At 42.7% G+C, this 23,501-nt stretch overlaps 1 protein-coding gene across 1 annotated transcript in view; it reads right to left on the bottom strand.

The window, feature by feature from the left end:
* Positions 1-3,634, bottom strand: part of tbc1d9 (TBC1 domain family, member 9 (with GRAM domain)) — a 50,097-nt gene extending 46,463 nt beyond the window's left edge. Inside the window, exon 1 of the mRNA XM_080194081.1 lies at positions 2,516-3,634. Coding sequence (XP_080050207.1) covers positions 2,516-2,636 — 121 coding nt within the window. The 5' untranslated portion in view covers positions 2,637-3,634. The remainder of the gene's footprint in view (positions 1-2,515) is intronic.
* Positions 3,635-23,501: the final 19,867 nt, after the last annotated feature.

The following is a 23,501-nucleotide window of genomic DNA, read 5'->3' as shown; positions in this document are numbered from 1 at the left end:
GGATTGACTTCGAAAGCAATTTACAGTCAATAAAATTAATTCAGCTACTCTCAGAATGCAAGATCAATGATGTCATTGATGCCTAGAGAGAGAGAGACCCATGGTGATAGATTTCTGTGATGGTGAAAGGTTTATACTTGTCTTAAAACAGAAAGGGGACACATTACACATTGTAAAGGTTTTGAATATATTACACTTCCTGCTCAAATTCTTATAACTTGAAGTTGTGAAGTGCCATTATGTAAACAAATAAAACTGTTTGTTATCTTCTAAATAATATTGTTTGTTTTACAGGTTGTTTCCAGGCTTATAGAGACTGACTTCAGTGACGTGGTGCTCAAAGATATGTAGTCTGGAGCAGCTCCATTGATTTTCACCGGAGCTGACACTGACAGCTCGAAGCTGATCAGAGCTGGCTGACCTCAGAAAAACAATGTCTGCCTCCATGAGTTTAATTAAAAACCATCTGTAAAACAGTCAATATAATTTCCAAGCACATGATCATTTTTCTCTTGCAGGAAGATCTATATTTTTGAACAGAAAAACACATCATCCCTGCCTCTTTTAATGTATTTTCTAGGAAAAGAGCAGGTGGAACCTTACTTTGCATCTGGCTGTACTATGCCTGAACTAGTACTGACACAAGATACCAGAAGCAAAAGATGTTAATCATCAGCAAGTGCATCAGTAGCTTTAAATAAGTCATCCGGAATGTATTGGTTCATGATGCAGAGTGATGCCAATAGCCTGTGTTCAATCCCTGTACCAGCTTGAAATTATTCATGAAGGCCCACCTTCTCAACCATGCCCCTTGCCTGAGGTGTGGTGATTCTCATGTTAAATCACCACCAGTCAGCTCTCCCCCTCAAAGGGGAGAGTAGCGTGTGGTCACCTGGGACTATGGCAACTTTACCTGAATTTTGATTCAGAATTTAAATCAGGAGATAAAAAAGTCTTAATCATTTCTATTTTCTCACATTATTAAGTGTTGAATTAACATGAAACAACCTTTCTGTATTTTAATAACATTATGAAATGCTTTGATGAAAAATAAACTTTAAAATCAAGATTCACTGTTGCTCTAGCTCCATATTCGTTGGTTCGGAGACTGAAAAACCTTTGGTCACATGACAAGATCACACAGGAAGCAAAGCTTTTCGCCTGGAAGCCCATGGATGAGAATCTGCAGTACTGAGAAGAGTCTTACAGTCTGTAAAGTTGCGTAAAGCCATACTTACAAGATATTGCAGCATTTACCAATGAAAAACAGTACTATCAATAGCCTATATAGGACTTAAATAGCACTGAACCCTCATACTGCTTACAATCTTAAAAATCGAGTTCTATTGCTAAAAACATATAAATAAAACAACTGTGAAACAGTATGGACTATCTAGATGAAGGGACACAATATTGTGTAACTGATAACTGGGCACATGATAGTGCCAATATCTCATCAAAGAAATATGGGGATTGTAACTAACAAACTATTTGCACTATTTGTCTCCAGTAAAGATAAAGTAATCTGTTTCTCTTAGAGGAAACCAAAGGATAAAATCTTGGGAGACCATTGCAATGGTTCTCCGATTATCTCCCACGTTTAAATGACATTAAATGAAATCCAAAATATGGATATTTTACTAATCACAGAGCACACAGTGATTAGATAATCACAGTACCCGTTTACACAACGACATTGACCATCTCTAACCTCAACAACTAAAGGGAGTCCTGTGTGACTTACAATAAACAGATCTCAAATGCTGGTATTGAACTGATAGATTTTGCCGAAAAATGCTGAACAAAACTTTACGTGCCTACTCCAGGTTTAATCATGTGCACCAATACTGTAGTAAACTCACGTCACCCAGTCAAAAATGGGTGAAAGACACATGCGAAAGCCAGCCATTATGTTTACACATTCTGCTCGTCACAGGCAAACCACAGCATCAAAGGATGAATAACAACACAGTACTCATTGGAACACGTTTGCACTGTCGGCTTGGGCATCAATTAAAACACACAGGTTTAAATAAAGGCAAAATACTGCAGATGCTAGAATCTAAAAAAAAATGCTGGAAAATCTCAGCAGGTTAACAACACCTATGCAGAGAGAATGTTTCAAGTCAGGATGAGACTTCAAAGGTTTGTCAGCTGCTGAGATGTTCCAGTATTTTCAGATATAGAGGGGCAGTGCAGTGGCACAGTGGTTAGTACTGTTTCTTCATAGCATCAGGGTCCCTGGTTAAATTCCCAGCTTGAGTCACTGTCTGTGCAGAGTCTGCACCTTCTCCCAGTGTCTACATGGGTTTTCTCTTGATGCGCCAGTTTCCTCCCACAGTCCAAAAGACATGCTGGTTACGGACACTGGTCATGCTAAAATGCTCCCTCAGTGTACCCGAACAGGTGCAGGAATGTGGCGACTAAGGGATTTTCACAGTGTAACTTCATTGCAGTGATAATGTAAACCTACTTGCGACACTGATTTAAAAGGAGGTTGAGTTGGCATCCTTACCGGCCAGCCCTCCGCCTCCTTCTCCATGCCCTTTCCTCCTCTGCAGCACGAAGTATGGGTTGGCTCTCTCGGTCACCCACAGCGCGTTGGCCAGCAGCACTTCTTCGGGATTGACCCACATCCCCGCTGGCGGCTGCGGCGACAGGCAGAGAGAGACGGCAGGGCGCTGGAACCGGATCAATCTCAGCGGCGGCTCGCGGGCACGGAGCGGAGGAGCTCGAGCGCCGCCTCACCCAACTGTCTACCCGAGCAGCGACAACCGCAGCATCCTCGACAACAGCCGCGGCGGCGGCGGAGCTTTCTTCACACAGCGAGATGGAGAGAGAAGTAGGGCTAGAGCCGTCCTTCCTTCACCTGTAATTAACACAAACCCTCCTCTTCCCCGATTAAAACGTAAAAGTGTCGCCCGTCGTCGAATATTTTCCCCCCCCCCAAAAAAATTAACGATCAAAGACGTCGTTCTCCACAGCACCCTTAAGACACCTTGATAGCCCAGCCCCGATTCAAACACACGTTTATTGCAGCGAGAATATCCGCGGCAGCGTGTAATTGTCCTGTCACAATGCTAAACGCCTTAATACAATAATATAAATAGAGCGGCCGGGAAGTGAGGAGGCAGTTGGAACCCGGCGGCCGTTTAAACAGGGCGAGTGTGGCGCGAGCTTCCCTCTTCCGCGGGCGGGCAGCGGCCGCTGGCTCCTGCTGCTGCTGCTGTTGTTGTTGTAATGGAGCCAGCCGCTCCTTCACCCTCCCCTCAGCCAGAAAATGTCAACAGTGGCGACTCCCCGTCACCGTCACGTTATCAGTGAGCACCACCCCCGCTGACTCTCACGACTACGTCTGACAACAGCCAAACCACCCCTCCCTCCTTTCTTCCTTCGCTCCCCGTCTGCTATTGTTCTGAAAGTTCCTATTTGGACGGCAGGGCGACGCGCCTCTCCCAACGTTACTCCAAAGGTACTGAAGCGTCTCGGCGTTAAACGTTTCCTTTACTGCATTGAAACAGCAGCTCACAATGTTACGATGTATGGTAAAGAAGCTGAACATTTTTCCTTTTTGTGCGATGTTCATCTTGGAAATGATTATAATGTTCTTGCAGATTTATGAATAAAGTATATTTCTCTTTGGGGGGCGGAAGGGTGAAGATTAACCCAGTCCCACAAAAGTGAAGCAAAATAAGAAAGTGCTGCAAATGTGTGAAACGACCGAAATCCAGCACACGAGTGAAACTGTAGTCCTGTCAGCATCTGGATAGAGACATAGAAAGTTTAATCTTGTGGTGTGGGTGGAAACCATTGTTTTATTTACCTGAGATGACACCATGTGGTTCATATTTTTTTGAGGATAGGTCACAAAACCAGTTGGCAGAATCAGTCTGTTTGGCAAAAATGCTGGAATTACTGTTATTTACTTTTATTAGTGTCACAATTAGACTTACATTAACACTGTAATTAAATTACTGTAAAAATCCCCTAGTCACCACATTCCAGCACTTGTTTGGGTACATTGAGGGAGAATTTAGTATGGCCAATGCACCTAAACAGCCCATCTTTCAGACTGTGGGAGGAAATGGGAGTACTGGAGGAAACCCATACAGATATGGGGAGAGCATGCGAACTTCACACAGACAGTGACCCAAACTGGTATTCGAACCCAACTCCCTCGCATTGTGAGGCAGCACTGCTAACCACTGTGCCACTGTGCTACCTCTATTATGCACATAAAGAACCTGAATATTTTTTGCTTTTTGTGCGATGGTCATCTTGGAACGATTGTAATGTTGTCGCAGATTTATGAATAAAGTATGTTTGTGGGAAAAGAAAAAATTAACCCAGTCTCATAAAAGTGAAGCAATATAAGAAAGTGCCACAAATGTGTGAGGCTACTGAAATTCAGCACACGCGTAAAACATGCACTGTAGTCCTATCAGCATCTGGATAGAGACAAAGAAAGTTTAATGTTGTGGTGTGGATGGAAACCATTGATTCATTTACCTGAATGACAACGTGGTGTTTATATTAAAGCATTTTTGAGGGTAGGTCACAAAATCAGTTGGCAGAATATATCCTTAAGTTTACAAATGCAATTGTGGATTAAGTACACTTGTAAGCATGGTTTTAGAAGGAAACTTAATGATCAAGTGGCCCTTCTTCAGCATCCCTCATCTTTCAGTCTTGGGTCATGTTGGGTTCGTCTTTCAGGCAATATGTTCAGGAGACTGACTGACCACAATAAATCCGAAGATGTCTGTTTAAGTCACAATTATATGTCAACTATCAAGTTCAACTTTCATACCCAAAAATACTGCCACAAAATGATACTCCTTGACTTTTCATTATCAACGTGTACCTTTACACTTCAGAATGCATAACTGCCCATTAAAAAAAACTTTACTGAGAGACTTTATCTAGGAATCAGTGGTACAGTACCAACACATTGCATAAGCCCAATTTTATAATTCACCAATCTCAAAAGCAAAAAAACCATTTGCAGCTGCTGTCTTGTCTTCACAGTATTATAGCAGAACACTAGTTTAGCGGTGAAGCCATTTGCGTGTATGTCTGCAAATTTATTGATATCTGAACAATGAGGTATACGTTATCAACAAATTTGATTGAATTTTTCAAGGAGGTGACCAGGCATATGGATGAGGACAGTGCAGTTGATGTGATCTATATGGACTTCAGTAAGGCTTTTGACAAAGTCCTGCAGGGGAGACTGATCAAGAAGCTAAGAGCCCATGGGATCCAGGGCAATTTGGAAAATTGGAACCAAAAATGGTTTAGTGGCAGGAGGCAGAGGGTAATGGTGGTAGATTGTTTTTGTGACTGGAAGCCTGTGTCCAGTGGTGCACTGCAGGCCTCGGTGCTGGGTTCCTTGCTATTTATAGTGCACATTAATAGAACATAGAACAGTACAGCACAGTAATGATCTAGATATCAATATGGGGGTATTATCAATAAGTTTGTAGATGATGCAAAAATTGGTGTAGTAAGCATTAGCTTACAGGATGATGTAGACCGGCTGGTCAGTTGGTGGCAAATGGAAATTAACCTTGAAAAGTGTGAGGTGATGCATTTTGGAAACACTAATAAGCCAAGAGAGTTTACAATGAATGTAGGAAGCTAGGAAATACAAAGGACCAGAGGAATCTTGGTTTGCATGTCCAATGACCCCTGAAGGCAATAGAACAGAGTAAATAAGATAGTTAAGAAGGCATATGGATCATTGCCTTTATTAGTCAAGGCATAGAATATAAGAGCAGGGATGGGCTGTCTAAAAACCTCATTAGGTTACAGCTAGAGTGCTGTATTCTGTTCTGGTCACCACAATAAAGGAAGGATGCAATTGCACTAGAAAGGGTGCAGAGGAAATTCACTAAGACGTTGAAAGCAAATTACTGTGGATGCTGGAATCTGAAATTAAAAAGAAAGTGCTGAAAAGTCTCAGCAGATTTGGCAGCATATGTTAGGAGAGAAAGGAGCTGATGTTTCGAGTTTAGATGAGCTTTGACAAAAGATTATCTGGACTCCTTACAGATGCTGCCAGATCTGCTGAGGTTTTCCAGCATTTTCTACTTTTGTTTTCACTAAGATTTTGCTTGAGTTGGAGCGTTTCAGTTATGAAGAGGGGCTGGAGAGGCTGGGGTTGATTTCCTTGGAGCAGAAGAGGCTTGTTGGGGGTTGAGAGTGGGGTGGGGCTCATTAACATGTATAATCTTTTGAGGGATATAGATAGGAAGAAACATTTCCCCTTAGTAGAGAGGTCAGTAACCAGGGGCATAGATTTAAGGTAAGAAGCAGAGATTTAGGGGGGAATTTGAGGAAAAACATTTTCACCCAGAGGATGATAGGAAACTAAAATTCACTTTGTGAAAGGCTGGTAGAGCTGGAAACTCTCACAACATTTAGGAAGCATTTAGATGAGCGCTTGAAATGCGATAGCATACAAGGCTACAGAACAAATGCTGGAAAATGGAATTATAACAGATAGGTGTTTGATGTTTGGCGCAGACACAATGGGCTATGCGTAAAAGGGACCCTAACACAACTGTACTGGGATCTTCTTTCACAAAAGCAAATCCTTAATTAAGCATTGCTTATAAATTGACCCATTCTCCTCATTGGAAGTCATCAATCATGCACTTAGAACTGGTTCTAGATCTTTCTATTTTATTTCTTTAAACATTTACCCCACTAATCACAACTTACAAAATGTCAAACTGGAGGGAACAGAGGTAATTACTATAGTTGATTGTTTACTGATTCGTGGAGTCGCCCTCTTCCGAATTCACTATCTCATAAGAGAGACGTTGGCTTGCATTTTCCTTGGTAAAATCACTTTTTTTTCCCAGCCAATATTGTGACTGAACAAAGGAAAAAGGGGCATTTTAAGATGTAAATGTGCACCTTGCCAATGAAAAGACACTAAAAAGAGTTTGTCAAAGCAGTTTTCTGGAGAACCCATTTGCCTGCTACACGTAAAATTCTGTTCACTCTGCATGTTGGCTTTGCAACTCTGGAGAAGGAATAAAACTTTTTAAAAAAATTGTGCTCCTGAAAAACAATATATTCGACAAAAGTTTGCTAAAACAATAAAAATTTTGCTATAGGAATACATGTGAAAAGTTTACTTGTGTTTTTGCAGTGCACTGCTCACTGCTATTTTCACTGTTTATTGCAACTGCGATGTGGAGATGCCGGCATTGGACGGGAGTAAACACAGTAAGAAGTCTCACAACGCCAGGTTAAAGTCCAACAGGTTTATTTGGTGGCAAAAACCACTAGCTTTCGGAGCACTGCTCCTTCATCAGGTGAGTTAAGTATTTCAACTGCACCAGAAAAATCTGAAACAACATAGCACATGGAATCTGCCAGAAATCATTTAATCTGATCATGTCTGTTGTAGGAGTCACAATGAGATGTGATGTTAGTTACCAGCCTGAGCCTGAGTACATGCACTGTGCTGAAGCCAAGGCCTTTATCTAGGGAGACAACCTGGAAGTGGTGGCCTGGTTGAGCGAGCTGGAGCCTGGCTATATATGGTGAAGGATTGCCATGTTGATGGACCTGCTGTAATGTTGGGGTTAGTACCAGCATCTGAAAGCTACTTGATAACATGGTGGAGCAATTAGCCACCTTCCAAAGCTCCGTTTGGGTAGCGTTGGTGCATTCCTTGACACATGCTTAGTGCTCACATGCTAACCTGTTTCCTGGCACAATGTTCATATGTGGGGTCATCACACTAAAGCAAAAATGCATTTAATCATTAATAACACTATTTGGGTAACTTCTCTACTCTTCAAGCCACACTAAGATGAAAACGTCTTATCAGAACACACTTTTAATCTGGAATATCTGTAATACCGTAAAAAGTCTGACAACACCAGGTTTTAGTCCAACCGATTTATTTGATAATATTCACAAGCTTTCGAGGTTTCCCTCTTCGTCAGGTGAATGGAGAGTTCTGGCCTCAGACAGAGCATATAAAGCACAGACAGTTTACAGATTACTGATTAGAATGCGAATCCTTACACCTAACCTGCTGTTCAAGACCTGAAGTGGCTGACAATGTGAGTGGAAGGAGCACTGATCACAGGTTACAGAGATGTGTATTGTCTCCAGACAGTACAGTAAGTGAGGTTTTGCAAACCCAGGCAAGTCACGGGGGTTACAGATAGTGCGACATGAACCCAAGATTGTCCTCATGTGTGCGGAACTTGGCTATCAGTCTCTGTTCAGCGACTCTGCGCTGTCGTGTGTCGTGAAGGCCGCCTTGGAGGATGCTTACCCGAAGGTCAGAGGCCGAATGCCCGTGACCACTGAAGTGTTCGCCAACAGTAATATGCATACAGAAGTCAGATTAATTGTATCAGCTGTCTGCATTATCTATATTCTGCAGATTTTTCTACAATATAAATTGCTGTTTACAAGCTAAACAGAACATCGTCTTATCTGTTGTTAGTATGATTCCATTAGTTGTTTCACAACATAAAATATCCACCGACAACATTTTTGGCAGTTTTGTGTGATTGCATGATTTGTGAGATCAGCCTGAACTAATTCTGAACTGAACTCCTATGATGTCAATAACACTTCAATACAATTTTTACCCACAATAGTATAAGTAGCAGTTAGCACTGGGCCCAATCAGTACTATTAGGTAGAACAGACAGTGTTTTCTTGAGTTCACAACTCCTTGGAGGTTTAGAAGCAGAATGTATATTCCAATGGAAATGTAATTAAAAAAATCCATCTAGGTAAATTTCACACAGGTATATCGTTGGTACCTGTGTGAAATTTACCTAGCTGGATTTTCTTCTGGTATTTCCAAGGAAATATCTATTCTTCTGTTTCTAAACCTTCAAGGAGTTGTGAGCTGAAGATAGCAGTTGTCCTGGGCATTCACTGTGGTTGGAGGAAGAGGACCTCAAGAAGAAACAGCATGTTTGGGAACCTCAAGAAGGTGCACCTGGGATCTGAGGAAACAACACATGAGGAAGACTGTTAGCAGGTATTTATATGTTATATAGGGTCAGTTACCTCCAGTTTTCCAAGGAGCATTGCATCAGGAGACTATGGACATATGAGTTGGATTGTCTCAAGATTGTCTGTGTATTTGTTTTTGTCACCATTTTCTGTCATTAGAATGTAACAATCAGGATCATAAATCCATTATTTTAATCATGCATTATTAACCTCAACTAAGTTCTGGAATTTTTTGTACTAATCACTATATTTCTGCTCTGCTAGTTGCATGCATTATGGGATAATACTTTCAGATTATTGGCAAATAGTACAGTATATGTAGCTGGCTGCATATTTTCCAGATCTTTAATAATTGTTACTAATTTTAAGTAATATGCCGATTGAATGTTTTAACCTAACACCAGTGATAAATTAAGTTGCGGTGTTTATGCCCAGATAGTGCCTGTAGCTAGGTGAAAAGTATATGCATATGGTATCACAGAATTGTTTGATAACCATTAATGTCTGGTAGTTGAATATCTGCTCCAGTGCTTTTCTTTAAACATTGGGCTGGAATTAAATGGAGAACTGATGGGAACACTGTATCACTCTTCTCCAACAGGCTCAATGCTATTACATTCCAATCAACATCAGACTTCCTACCTGTAAGGTAGGAATTTCATCCCAGAGCTGCTGGCCAGAGTCCAGCAGTTCTCCAGTACTGGCAGGGCCACCAGGAATGATGGCCATTGCAAGTACTACAATGGACCATGCAGGAGGGATTGACCATGGATCCCAAGGTAAATGTGAGTGTGGATAGGATAAGAGTCATGGGGAGGGAGTCACCAGCAAGGTAGAGGGCCCCAATTCCCAATGCTGGGTCTCTCAATTTGGCACAACTTGCTGAGACTGAGAGATCCTCATCATATCAACCCAATGCATAGGCTGGTTGCTGGATGGCCTCCCTGGATGAATCCAAAGGCATGGCCTCTAAGCTGGAAGGCCACTCGCTATCTCTCTCGACTTCTACTTGGTCAGGAGGAATCTGAGCGCGACAAGATCTTCACCTCACATCCTCCCAACCAATCACATGCCCCCTCCACCCACCACCACACTCGCCTGGTGCAAGTGGATATTTACAATATTAATAGTTCATTAAGATGTGGTTGCTAAATTAATTGCTTTCAACTGAAGTAAATTCAAATTTCAATACATATATATTTTAAATGCCTCATTATGGTGATACACTAACCAAACACAATAATTAGAGGGAATTTTCCATTTTTGAAATATTGTTAGCCTTCAGAGTTGCTTGTAGTGTGAACGTTCCTTTCCATTTGAAGGTTTGACATTGAGAAGCTCCATGCCAAAAGGATAGAAGGGCTAAATTTCTGCATAAGCATTCAGACGCCTTTAAACATAACAGAATTGGAAAACAAATTCTCAATTCCTAGCAAACAACTAATGATATCCATGTTCTTGTACAGTTCTGCCCCTTGGAACAGGCACATCTTTCATCTTGTCATCCATAGTGCCATTGACTTGCTAACTTTAGAACTGCTCTTCCATTTTTGCTATTTGAAAGGTCAGTGGGGAACAATATGTACAGTAAGAAATTGGAGCATAAATTATAAATGTAAACATTATTAAATGAGCCAAATTAGTCAAATGGCTACCCTCAACAATCTTTTTGTATATCTGTCTTTAGGTAGTCCAGGATTAAGCAATCCAAAGATTGGAGAACAGAGAGGAGAATTGAAATTATAGATTCGTTGTGAAAAGTTATTTGTAGAACTGGCTTTCAGGAATCAGGTCTTGGAGAAAAGTTAAACAGCTTCTTGATTGAAATATTTGGACACAATCTTATTACCTTGTTGCACGTATTGTTCAGGGTGGCAAGCTGGGAAAATAGCTAAAAATTCAATTTGCAGAACAACTTGCTATCTTCCCAGCCCCTTTTTAATGGTGCAAACCATTAAAATGCCCATTTTAGTATGAATTTGAATGGATTTCAATGTTGTTAGTGAGTTCAGCACGCAACCTTCCCCCATCCCGAATGCTTCCCATCTCTCCAATATGGTGTCAGACTGGCAAAGATTGCTACTGCTCTATAAAAATGTGGTTCAGGTGCAGCAGTAGTGAAGGAGAGCTAGAAGGTGAATACCATTGAGCACCAATCGCTGTGGTGCAAGGAGTGTCTCGGTCGCTTTCATGGTGCTGGACAGAATAGAGGGCTTTCATGGGTGCAGGGGTTTGGGGGGCTTGTGCTAGTATGGGGTTCTCATGTTGGGGGTTGCCACTGGCTTGGGGCACATTTTCCTTGGCCACTGAATGACTGAGGTCAACTCCCGACTCCACTAATGTCACTATGATTATCCTGTCATCTGCTTGCTGGATAAGCTGTGTGGCTGGCTACTGGCATTCCATCCCAGGCCCAATAACAGTGACAAGAACCAGGTCTGACAAATGTCTCCCCAATCAAGTGAGCTTGACAGATGTTATCTTGGCTCCTCTCACTGCTTGGGATGAGCGCTTGAAGTACCATGGCGGTCAAGGGTCTGGCACAGGTCCTGGGAACTGGGGATCATAGACTTGGTGGGATAAAAGGCCTCTCTCGCACAGGATGATGTTCTGAGCCTCTATGCATACAGTCGGGATACGTATGGGAGACGTATCATAGACAGATTAGTCACAGCTGTGGGGTACAATAATTTTTAAGTGATTTTCTCATTGACAATTAACAGAACCTTAACTAGTGCATGCCTTCACCCTGGCTCTCTCGGTGACCCTACAACTTCTTAACCTTACATTACTGCTGCGTCTATGTGCTCCCCACCAGGATGCACATCAGAGATGGAGGCGGCATCTGTGTTCTGTGTCCCGTGACCTGTGATGACTTCGGTGGGCTTCCCCTGGGGGCTCGGGACATGAGGGTCCTAGCCGATTTTCAGGTATCAGAGATGTAGCCAGGCCACCCTGTTCATTCTGGCTCTGCCAGTCCTGGAGGCCCAACTGTGTCTGCCCCATGGTGAGTGAGCCCTCAACGATGGTCCTCTGAGAATGGGCCAAGCTCTGGATCCCCTCAGTGACTGCCTCTGAGACTGGGCCAAACTCTTGAGGCCCACAGCAAGCACCCTGTGAGACTGGGCCTTGCTCAAGGTTAGCAGTCATGGCCCCATCTCCTGCAATTGAAAGCTGTGGGACTCCAAACAACCTTGGGTTTGCTGAAATGTTGCTGACTGACCCTCCTGCAATCCTGGCTCTGCTTCTGCACCTCAATTAGCTCTGGAAGAACCGATCCCAGTGGCCTGGCACTTAGTAAGGGGCCAGCTGTTTCCTTGATTCCGAGAGACTTCCATGCAATCAAGTCCTCACCTGATTTGCATAAACTGCTGTGTGGTGCTCACCTGAAATTATCCCAGGAGCCTCACCGCAAATGTGTCCTGCCGTGATGATCGTATCTGTGCTGCTGATTGGCGCACACGTTGCCTGCGTCAACTGTTGGGTGCTTTTCCATGAGGTGACGATGGAGGTCTCCACGGGGACAGCAGGGAGCAGCGCTGGCTTCTGATGGCCCTTCACCGGGGTCATCTCCTGCAAAACAAGATACATTAAGTGCAAGGGAGGGACAAAAATCTGGGCTGATTGCAATTTACTTGAGATAGGGCATATGATTGAAGATTTTGTGGCTCCTCACTTCTGTGGCATACCCAGACCTAACTCAGTCACAAGCTCAGTCTCTCCTGACAGTTCCACTGTTTGCTCCTCAAACATGGTGAGCATATGCAGCTCGGGGACCCACCTCTGGTGTTCATCCACTCCTGGTGATTATGGGCCATCTTCTGCAGGGACAGAAGGTAGGATTGAAAGCTTGATAGCTGGAAGGGCACAAAGTGTTGGGGATGGATGCAATCAGGTGGCATATGTTGGCATCATGGCAGATAAGATTATGTGTCGGGGGGTGTGGCACAGAGATTGGAGGAAGATGCTAAGGGGTTGGGTGGAGGCCGCAGGGTGTCAGGGAGTGGACCAAGATGGACATTCCCAGCATGACAGACAGGACTGATGCCAGAATGAAATGGACGCTTACCCTTATTGCCCGAACAAGGGAATTCATTTTCTTTCAGCACTCATCCTCCATGCCAGTATGCGAGCACTGACAGTCACTGCCACTGCTTCCCAGGCCACATTGCTGGCCGACCCCAGGCTGAAGACCGTCTCTGAGGAAAAAGATGGACCTCCTCTTCTTCATGACATCCAGAAGCCGTCCCAGCTCCCCCTCCATAAATCATGGAGTGGCTCTACAAGGTGCCATTTCCCTGGCATGACTGACTGTGTGTGCATTGTTAGTGTTTAAATGGAGCTTCCCTTACTTAATGGCATATAGCTGTTGCCACTTTGTGCAAGTCATGCGCCTGCAGTCTCCAAGACGCTGTGATTTGCATGGAAGCGCTTTCATCGTACTAAGTGTTGAAAGATTGTAATGTGGAGACATTGAAATTATTGGCATGGAAGACACGGTTTTCTCCCACACTTAATTTTTTTGGGAAAATTCCATCCTTTATCCTAGGAAGCTGCTGCATTAGTTTGTGTTTGCTGAGTACTACTCGATTGTCTAACTTTCAGGATCTTAACTTACATTACTTCATTAAATATAGACAAATGAAAATTCCTTGGTACTCATCGTTAAGAATTATTTCATTCTTAAAATAAGATGGACAGATACTCACTGGTGAGCCAGTACTTGCTGGTGCAGGTTATGTTACAACCTGTCAGAATTCTTTCTGTGACTTTCAGCTCAAATCTATTTTGTTGAAAGGGCAACAAGGTATCTGGGGCCTTAGTTAACAAAAGGACCAAAGTGTATCTCTATAACCAATGGGATTTAATGGGGACAATTTTCCAGCCTTGCTGTGTCTGGCGCAGATCACGCCGATCCTGAAAAGTTGTGTGCAGGCGTGAAAATGAGTCTCACGCCCGTATCAAACTGTTTACAATTGTAGCAGTTACTTCCTACTGGCGCAAACCGGACTGGGCAGGAGGCCGATTAGTATTTAAAGTAGCATTTCAATATGTTTTGCCCATTCATGCCAGATTCTCCCAGCTCCCAAGATCTTCCGACCTTCGGGTGTGGCATAAGCTCAGTGGAAATTACTACTGGTCTCCGGACCAGCCATGATGGCCATGCTGGTGGGCTCAGAGGCCATTGAAGCCTCCAGGTGGTCGGGGACATTGCTGGGCAGTGCCACTTGGATACTGCCAGAGGCAGTGCCAAGGAGAAGGGGCCTGAGTGAGGGTGTGGTCTGAGCAGGGGCTAATGTAGGGGAGCATGTCAGGATCATGAAGGGGGGCATTTCGGGAGTTATGCAGGAGACCTTTTGTGAGGGCCCTAATGCCCCAATGCTGACATTCTGTGTCGGGGAAGGGGTTGGGAAATATGTTGCTAATGAGGGAGGGGTCCTGATGTCATGGGGGGAGGGAGAGAGTCTCCTCTCAGTGCACTGTAAGATGAGGGTGTCCTTTCAAAATGGCACCCAATCGCTTTTGCAACTGGGCTCACTGATGTATTTAGGCCCCATCCTTCCCAGAACTGGCATGCAGTTGCAGTCCAGTCCATTCCATGTCAAACAGACCTGAGGATCTCTCCAGTTTTCCTGTCATTCTGTCATTTTTTTTGGGGAAAATCGCAGCCAATGATTCAGAAAGAAACAGGAAGAATGGAGAACCAGGGTGAAGTGGAAAGGGTTAATTAGTATCCAATCAGGTGCCAGATGGGTACAGCCAGAGGCAATGCCAAGAAGGAAGGGCCTGAGCGATGGTGCGATCAGAGCAGGTGTTATGATGGGGGAGCATGTTGGGAAGTAAAAATAAAGAGGCAAATAAAGATTGGTTGAAGAGAGAGAGAGAAAATGACAGAAAGGAAAAGTAAGAAAAATGTAAATTGACCAGGAAATTCACAGCATACTTTTTAATCCACTGAACTTGCTGGCCAAATTGTTCATTAGTAATGGTATGCATCATTAATATGCCATTCATTTTCCAGCAAGTCTTAGTCTACTACATTTTCTAATTTTGTGTTAAGATTAACCACAGTTGTGAAGCTGTCTCCATGCTGCTTAATTTGATCATGTTTTTTTTAATTGGTAAAGACAACCCAGACAGTGGAGGCTCCAAAAGAAGGTAGGTGGCTGAAATGAGTTGTTTGTGGTTTAAAGTTTACCTATGGTGGTCGCTTGCAGTGAAACTTGTTTATCTCCATAGTGGGGAAGGGAAATTTACAAGCTGAGGTCAGAAACCAGACATGAAATGTACTCTTTCCTAGCCATAACCTCAATACAGTAGTCAATGTTATTTGCATTTTGGTATTTTAATCAGCTTTTATAAAGCGTATAGGAAAGGAAGCTGACATTAAGAACTTTGTAAACAAGCCTATTTTGAGACACAAGCATGATGATTATCTTTTCCAGTCAGCGACTATTATTAAAAAATATAACTGACTACTTTATTCATTTGTGAGTGCTTGTTTTTAAGTGAGTATGAAGCAGTTCAGAATATGTTTAGAAGCATGACCTTTCAGGTTTTCTAGTGCTACTGACAATGATGACACTTATCCTCATTTCTTAGAATGAATCATAGATTGGTTATAGCACAAAATGAAACCATTCAGCCTGTTGAACCTACCCCACTTCTCTGCAAGAGCAATTTAGCTAGTCCAATTTCCCTGTACTTTACCTAGAGTCCTCTTCAGGTACTAATCCAATTTCCCTCTGAAGGTCACAATGAGTCTTCCTCCACTAGCCTTTTGGGTATCGCTGCATTAAAATTATTTTCTTCATATTGTCTTTGATTCTTTTGCCAATCATTTTAAATTGATGTGTTTTGGTTCTGCATCCTTCTGCCACAGGAATCTGTTTCTTTCTATCTACTTTGTCTAGATCCCTGATGTCTCCTCTTAATCTTTCCTTCCCTAAGAAGAACAATCATAGCTTCTGCAATCTATACTCGTAACTGAAGTCCCTCATTCCCAGAACATTCTTATAAATCTTTTCTGATCACTCTAAAGCCTTCACATCCTTCTTAAAGTGCAGTGTCCAGGACTGGACACAATACACCAACTATGGCCTTTCCAGTGTTTTATAAAGGTTCGTTATAATGTCCTTTTGATTGCTATGACCCTCCTCATAAAGTCCAGGATTCAATATGCTTTTCTTTAACCATTTTGTCAATCTGCCTCGTCACTTTCAAAGATTTATACACTTGCACCTAATCCATCCATTATTTTGTTGCAATTCTACAGAGTGTTGGTGAGGCCTGACCTGGAATACTGCATACAGTTTTAGTCCCCTTGTCTTAAATAGAATATAATAACATTGGAGGCAGTCCAAGAGAGATTCATCAGGTTAATTTCTGGAATGAGAGAGTTGTTGTATCTAGAGAGAATAAATAGTCAGGAATTATATTCCTTGGAGTTTAGAAGAATGAGGGGTAACCTTATTCAAACATATAATATCCTGAGGAGATTTGAGTTGCGTAGAAATTTATTCTTGTAGAGGGTGGTGAATCTCTGGAATTCACTGCCCTAAAGGGTAGTAGATCATTAGAAGTATTTGAAGTGGAAGTGGATAAATATTTGATAGATCAAGGAATAGGGGGCTAGGGGGAAATAGAAACATAGAAACACAGATAGGAGAGCTGAAGACCATTTGGCCCTTCGAGCCTGCTCCACCATTCATAATGATAATGGCTGATCAACCAACTCAATACTCTAACCCTGTTTTTTCCCCATAACCTTTGATCCCATTCACCCCAAGAGCTATTTCCAGCCACCTCTTGAATGCATTCAATGTTTTGGCATCACCTACTCCCTGTGGAATTGAATTCCACAGCCTCACCACTCTGGTTGAAGAAATGTCTCCTCATCTCTGTCCTAAATGGTCCACCCTGAACCCTCAGACTGTGACCCCTGGTTCTGGACTCCCCCACCATCAGGAATATCCTCCCTGCGTCTCTATAAGAACCCTCCTCATTCATCTGAACTCCACCAAAAACAATCCTAACCTAATCAATCTCTCCTTACCACGTCTTTTTATTTTCTTTCCTTTAACCAATTTTGGATCCATGTAACAAAAAAAAAGAAAATGCTGGAAAATCTCAGCAGATCTGACAGCAACTGCGGAGAGAGAATAGAGTCAACGTTTCGAGTCTGGGTGACCCTTTGTCAGAGCTTCCAGGTCTGGTCATCCAGACTCAATGTTGGCTCTATTCTCTCTCCACAGATGCTGTCAAACCTGCTGAGATTTTCCAGCATTTTCTGTTTTTGTTTCAGATTCCAGCATCTGCAGTATTTTGCTTTTAACTTTGGATCCATGGAGTCACTGTCCCTTTTATCCCATAGACTTCAATTTTGACTCGTCTCCTTGGCTTAATGTGCCTTTCTCAGAAATGTAGATAGAAAGTTCAAAGGGCACGATTTTACTGGCTATTCAAGCCCAGCTACCACTGCAAGAATTTGGCATGAGCCAAAATTCTGTTCACTGCAGCGGACAAAAAAATCCCACAACCCTACTGTTGTGAACAGCTAGAATAATTCCCCTCAAAGCCTCAATTAAGATTTGAAATGACTGAAGTTATTGTCATTTTGCTTCTTAAATAATTTACACAATTAAAAAAAATGTAGTTTCGAGCTGGTTTTATCATAAGATATTGTATCATAGACAAACATAAGAGGGTTAATAAAAATGCAGACTGAAATTTTCCTGCCCTTCCCACCGACAAGATCTTCAGGTCCTGTCGATGGCGACTCCCCAACCACCCCCCTTTCCCCCATGTGGCGGTTTTCCTGGTGACTGACATTGCAAGCCACGGAAAAATCTATTGACATTGGCAAGACTGGGAGATACCACTGCAGGTCAATGATGGGCCACCTCTGCTACTGCGAAACACACCAGGGGGAGTGGAGGTGAAAAATCCCACTCTTAGACTGGAATTTGGCAGGCATACTTGATCTGCGTGCCAGAACAATCCCAATGCTGAAACAGTAAGACTCAGGACTCACCTAATATTGGGCCTCCAGTCTTACATGAAACCAGAAAGATGCAAGACGTCATTGGAGTATTCCACAGGATCGGTGCTGGGATCACTGGTGTTTACCATTTACATAACTTATTTGGATTTGTGAATTATTAGAAGTACAAAATGAAAATTTGTAGATAATATCAAATTAGGAGTATACAAAGGAAAACTGCAAAATGAGCATATGAATGATAATTTATTTTCAATATATATAAGTATGAAGTTGCATTTTGATAGGAGGAAATATTAGTTTACCTTCTCCTTGGAAAATAAGGGTCTAACTGGGCTAGGGGTACAAAAGAATGTGGGAGTATAGATTGACCAATCATTAAAATCTCCAGATCCAGATGAACTGTACCCTCGGCTGCTGTGGGAAGCAAGTGAGGAGATTGCAGGGGCTCTGACCCAAATTTTGAATTCCTTTCTGGCCACAGGGGAGGTGCAGATGACTGGGGAACAGCTAATATGATTCCACTATTAAGAAGGATTGTAAAGATAAACCAGCGAACTACAGAGCAGCAAGTCTCAAATCAGTAGTAGAGAAACTATTAGAGAAACTTCTGAAGGAGAGCATCTATCTCCAGTTAGAGAGGCAAAGCATGATCAGGGATAGTCAACATGGCTTTGTCAGAGGGAGGTAATGCCGAGCAAATTTGATTGAATTTTGAGGAGGTGACAGGTATGTGGACAAGGGTAGCGCATTTGATGTAGTTTATATGGATTTCAGCCAGGCATTAATTGTGATAAATTGGGGGAAGGCTAATTGCAACAGAATTAGGCAGGATTTGGAGGGCTGTTGTTTGGGAGAGGCTGTTTGAATGTAAATCCACATCAGGCATGTGGAAGTCTTTTAAGGAGCAGGTGATCAGAGTGCAGGATAGGTATGTGCCTGTGAAAAGAAAGAGCAAGAAAGGCAGAATTCAGGAACCGTTGATGACCAGGGAAATTGTGAGCCCAGTCAGAAAGGAAAAGGATGCATACATGAGGTCCAGTTAGCCAAAAACAAATGAAAAACTTGAAGAAGACAAGGAAAGTAGAAAAGAACTCAAACAGGGAGTTAGGGCAAAACGATGTCGTGAAATGATCTTGGCAGGCAAGATTAAGGAGAATCCCAAGGCATTTTATGCATATATTAAAAACAAGAGGACAGCTAGAGAAAGAGTTGATCCACTCAAGAACAAAGGAGGGAAATTTTGCGTAGAACTAAAGGAAGTGGGTGAGATCCTTAATGAGTACTTTGCATCAGTATTGACAAAGGAGAGGGACACGTTGATTGATGGTGTCTAGGCGGGATATGTAAACCCTCTAGAGCAAGTCATCATTACAAGGGAGGGAGTGTTAGGTGTATTAAAAGGCATTAAGGTAGACAAATCCCCAGGGCCAGATGGCATCTATCCCAGAGTAGTGAGGGAGACAAGAGAGGAAATTGCTGGCCTCTAACAGAAATCTTTGTTTCCTCATTGGCCATAGGTGAGGTCCCAGAGGACTGGTGATAGCCGATGTTGTCCCATTATTTGACAAGGGTAGCAAGGATAACCCAGGTAATTATAGGCCAGTGAGCTAGACATCAATGATAGTGAAATTGTTGGAGAAGAATCTTAGGGATAGGATCTATACACATTTGAAACTGAGTGGTCTTGTTAGTGACAGACAGCATGGTTTTGTATGAGGAATCATGTCTCACTAATTTGATTGAGTTTTTTGAGAATGTGACAAAAATGATTGACAAGGGAAGGGCCATGGATGTTGTCTACATGGATTTTAATAAAGCATTTGACAATTTCCTTCATGGCAGGTTGGTGCAAAAGGTTAAATCACACAGGCTCAAGGGTGAAATTGCTAGGTGGATTCAGAATTGGCTTGGCCATAGAAGACTGAGGACAGTGGTGGAAGGGTGTTTTTCTGAATGGAGGTCTGTAACTAGTGGTGTTCTGCAGGAATCAGTGATGGGACCTCTGTTTGTAATATATATAAATGACTTGGAAAAAAACGTAGCCGGTCTGATTAGTAAGTTTGTAGATGAAACTAAATTTGCTAGAGTTGCAGATAGTGATGAAGATTGTCAGAGAATACAGCAGGATATAAATAGCCTGGAAAATTGGGCGAAGAAATGGCAAATGGAATTTAATCTGGATAATCGCACCACTGATCTGAGACAGAGAGCCGTTGAAACCTCTGAACTCGTCTCTTCAACAGCTGGAGCGCCTGATTCAGACTTTTATTTAGCAGGTCCATTGCGGCGTGGGTCCGGATTGGCAAACGTGATGGTAAAGGGGGAAATACTGATAAAGTTGAGCGGGCAGTTCATTAATTAAATTTAAATGCATGCATTCCTGGGTTTCAGTAAAGTGGCAATCTGCACGGACACAGATGCGGATCGTGTTAATGGCCTCTCACCCGACTTTACCATGTTTTTGCACCCGAAAATGGGCATGATGCAATGGTAAAATTGGGCCTGGAGTGTCTTGAACTACAAGAAGATATGGACTGATTGGTCAAATGGGCAGATAAGTGGTGGGTAGAATTTAACTCTGAAAAGTGTGAGGTGATACACTTTGGAAGGTGTAGCTTGACAAGAAAGTACTCAATGAATGGTAAGGCACGAGGAATTTCTTTGAAACGAACAGACCTCGGCATGTTTGACCACACATCTCTGAAGGCAGAAGGGAATGTTCGTAGGGTGGTGAAAAACGCACATGGGACACTTGCCTTTATCAATTGAGACATAGCTTACAAAAGCAGGAAAGTCATGTTGGAGTTGCATAGAACTTTGGTGAGACCATAGCTAAGGTACTGTGTGCAGTTCTGGTTGCCACATTATCGGAAGGATGTGATTGCACTGGAGGGAGTGCAGAGGAGATTCACTAGGATGCTGCTTGTGAGTTATTTAAGTTATGAAGAGAGGTTGGGTGGGCTTGTGTTATTTTTGTTGGAGCAAAGAAGACTGAGGGGTGCACAAGATTATGAGAGACATGGACAGTGTAGGTAAAGAACAGTTGTTCTCCTTAGTTACAGGATTAATCGTGAGGAGACGTAGATTCAAGATGAGGGGCAGGAGGTTTAGGGGGGAATGTGAGAAAAAACGTTTTTACCCAGAGGGTGGTGACAGTCTGGAATGCGCTACCTGGGAGGGTGGTAGAGGCAATTTGGCTCACGTCCTTTAAAATCATCTTAGCACATCATAGCATTCAGGGCTATGGGCCAAGTGCTGGCAGAATGGATTAGGTGGGAGATTAGGTGTTTCTAATGTGTCGGTGCAGACTCGATGGGCCGAAGGACGTCTTCTGTGCTGTATGATTCTAGAAAAGTAGTAATGCATTTTAACAATCATAAAACATGCAAACAACTCTAAAGGAATAAAATTCAAAAGCAGAGGAAGAAGCTAAGTTAACCTCATATGGAACTTTGGTTAAACCACATTCACCATTACAAAAATGATATAAAATCATTGGAAAAAGAATATAGAATCACTGGCAAAAGTGCAAAATTGATTTACGTGGATGATTGTGTAACTAACTCAGATGGTTAAAATATCAGGAAAAGCTGAGCAGGCTTCTGCTCTTTTCTCTTGGAAAGAAAAGAATGAGATGTGACTTGATAAAGTTTTTTTAATGTTATGAAAGGATTTAATAGGTTAGACACTATTTAGCGGTGGTGATATGGGCCAAGAACCAGTTTGAGCCCCATATTGCCTTTCCTCAGGAGGCCTGAAGCTATTCTGAGTATTCAGGCAGTTACCTGGACAACAAGAGGCTTCCAACTAAATTAAGTCCCAGTAGGGTGGAAATCCCATCCTGAGAGCTGTGGCCAATCAGAGTCCAGCAGCTTTGCAGTACGGCTGTGCACTAAAGCAGTAGCCACTGCTGGTATTGCACTGGGCCTACCTAGAGGATTGCTGATGATCCTCTGAAAATAGATAAGTGTGGGGAGTGGGATTCCCAAAGGGTATTGCTGAGGTGGCAGGTCGACATCAAGGGTAGGAGGATGTCTTCCTTCAGACCCTCTTTCCTGATATTGGCTCTCTTCATTTGGCACGGAGTGTCTTTGGACGAGGGATGCCCCCATCTCCAAAAAACCCAACAATATTTGCTGGATGGCCTCCCGGGGTAACAGGTTCCCCACCCTCTGCTAAAGGGCCCAAATAGCCTGCCAGCAAGCCTTCTCACACAGATATAATTGGAGGGAGAACAGTGGGATCTCCACCCCATATGCTTCCACTCGATAACACCTTCCCGCTGCCTCTGAACTCACCTAAGGGGCTTTAAATTCCTCCTCAAGAAGATTTTCCACTTGTGGAAAGACCAAAATTAGGGCAGTAAATGCAAGATTGTCACTAATGAAGTCAGTAAGGAATTCAGGAGAAAGTTTTTTATTTACAGGGTGGTGAATGTTGGACTTGCTATTAAAAACAGTGGTTGAGGCAAATAACATAAATTAATTTAAGGGAGAGTAAGGTAAGTATATGATGATGAAAGACATAGATATGATCATAAGATGAGATGATTTCAGCAAAAGGTTACTAAAAGTAGAATCAAAAGAGCTAAGATGAACTACGAAAGGAAACTAGCAGAAAACAAACACAAATACCAAAAGCTTCTATAAATATACAAAGTAAGAAGTCTCATAACACCAGGTTGAAGTCCAACTGATTTATTTGGTATCGTGAGCTTTCGGAATGCTGCTCCTTCATCAGGTGAGTCTTTCTTGCATCTTGTATCAAATTGAAAGAAAATGCATACAAAGTGACAAAGATTAGTGGGAAACTAGAGGATTGGGAATTTTTTAAAGATCAATGGAAAACCACAAAAAAAGTTATAAAGAAAAGTAAGATGGATTATGAAAGTAAACTAGCTCAGAATATAAAATCAGATAGCAAAAGTTTCTACAAATATATAAAACAAAAAAGAGTGGCTAAAGTAAACATTGGTCCTTTAGAGGATGAGAAGGGGGATGTAATAACTGGAAATGAGAAAATGGCTGAGGGATTGAACGAGTACTTTGTGTCGGACTTCATAGTGGAAGACACAAACAACATGCCAAAAATTGATGACAGGAAGGCTATGGCAAGTGAGGACCTAGAAACTATCATTGTCACGAAAGAGGTAGTGTTGGGCAAGCTAATAGGTATAGTAGGCTCCCTGTAGCTGTTTGCATGCAACAGTGGCCACACCCTGGGCAACGCCCTTGACAAGCCGGCTAAACTAGGTGAGGGTAATCGACGGGTCTCAACCCTCGGTGAGATAGGGAGATGTCTATCCCAGCATGTGAAGACAGAGTCCGGCGGATTGAGCTGACGAGACCAATGGAAGGTCCAATGGTCAAGAAGGCGGTCTCTGCAAGCATCGTAGAACGCAAAGAGCAGGACAAGACACAGAAGACGTCCTGGTCATCCACTGCGCCTAGTCCCACCTCCAGCCATCTTGACTCTTGTCTTGCCACTGGATCTA

Source organism: Carcharhinus amblyrhynchos, chromosome 1 (assembly GCF_965287045.1).
Source record: "Carcharhinus amblyrhynchos chromosome 1, sCarAmb.v2.hapA, whole genome shotgun sequence".
In the NCBI taxonomy this organism is placed as follows: Eukaryota; Metazoa; Chordata; class Chondrichthyes; order Carcharhiniformes; family Carcharhinidae; genus Carcharhinus; species Carcharhinus amblyrhynchos.
The sequence above is the reverse complement of the archived record's forward strand: the minus strand, read 5'-3'. Positions and strand labels throughout refer to the sequence as shown.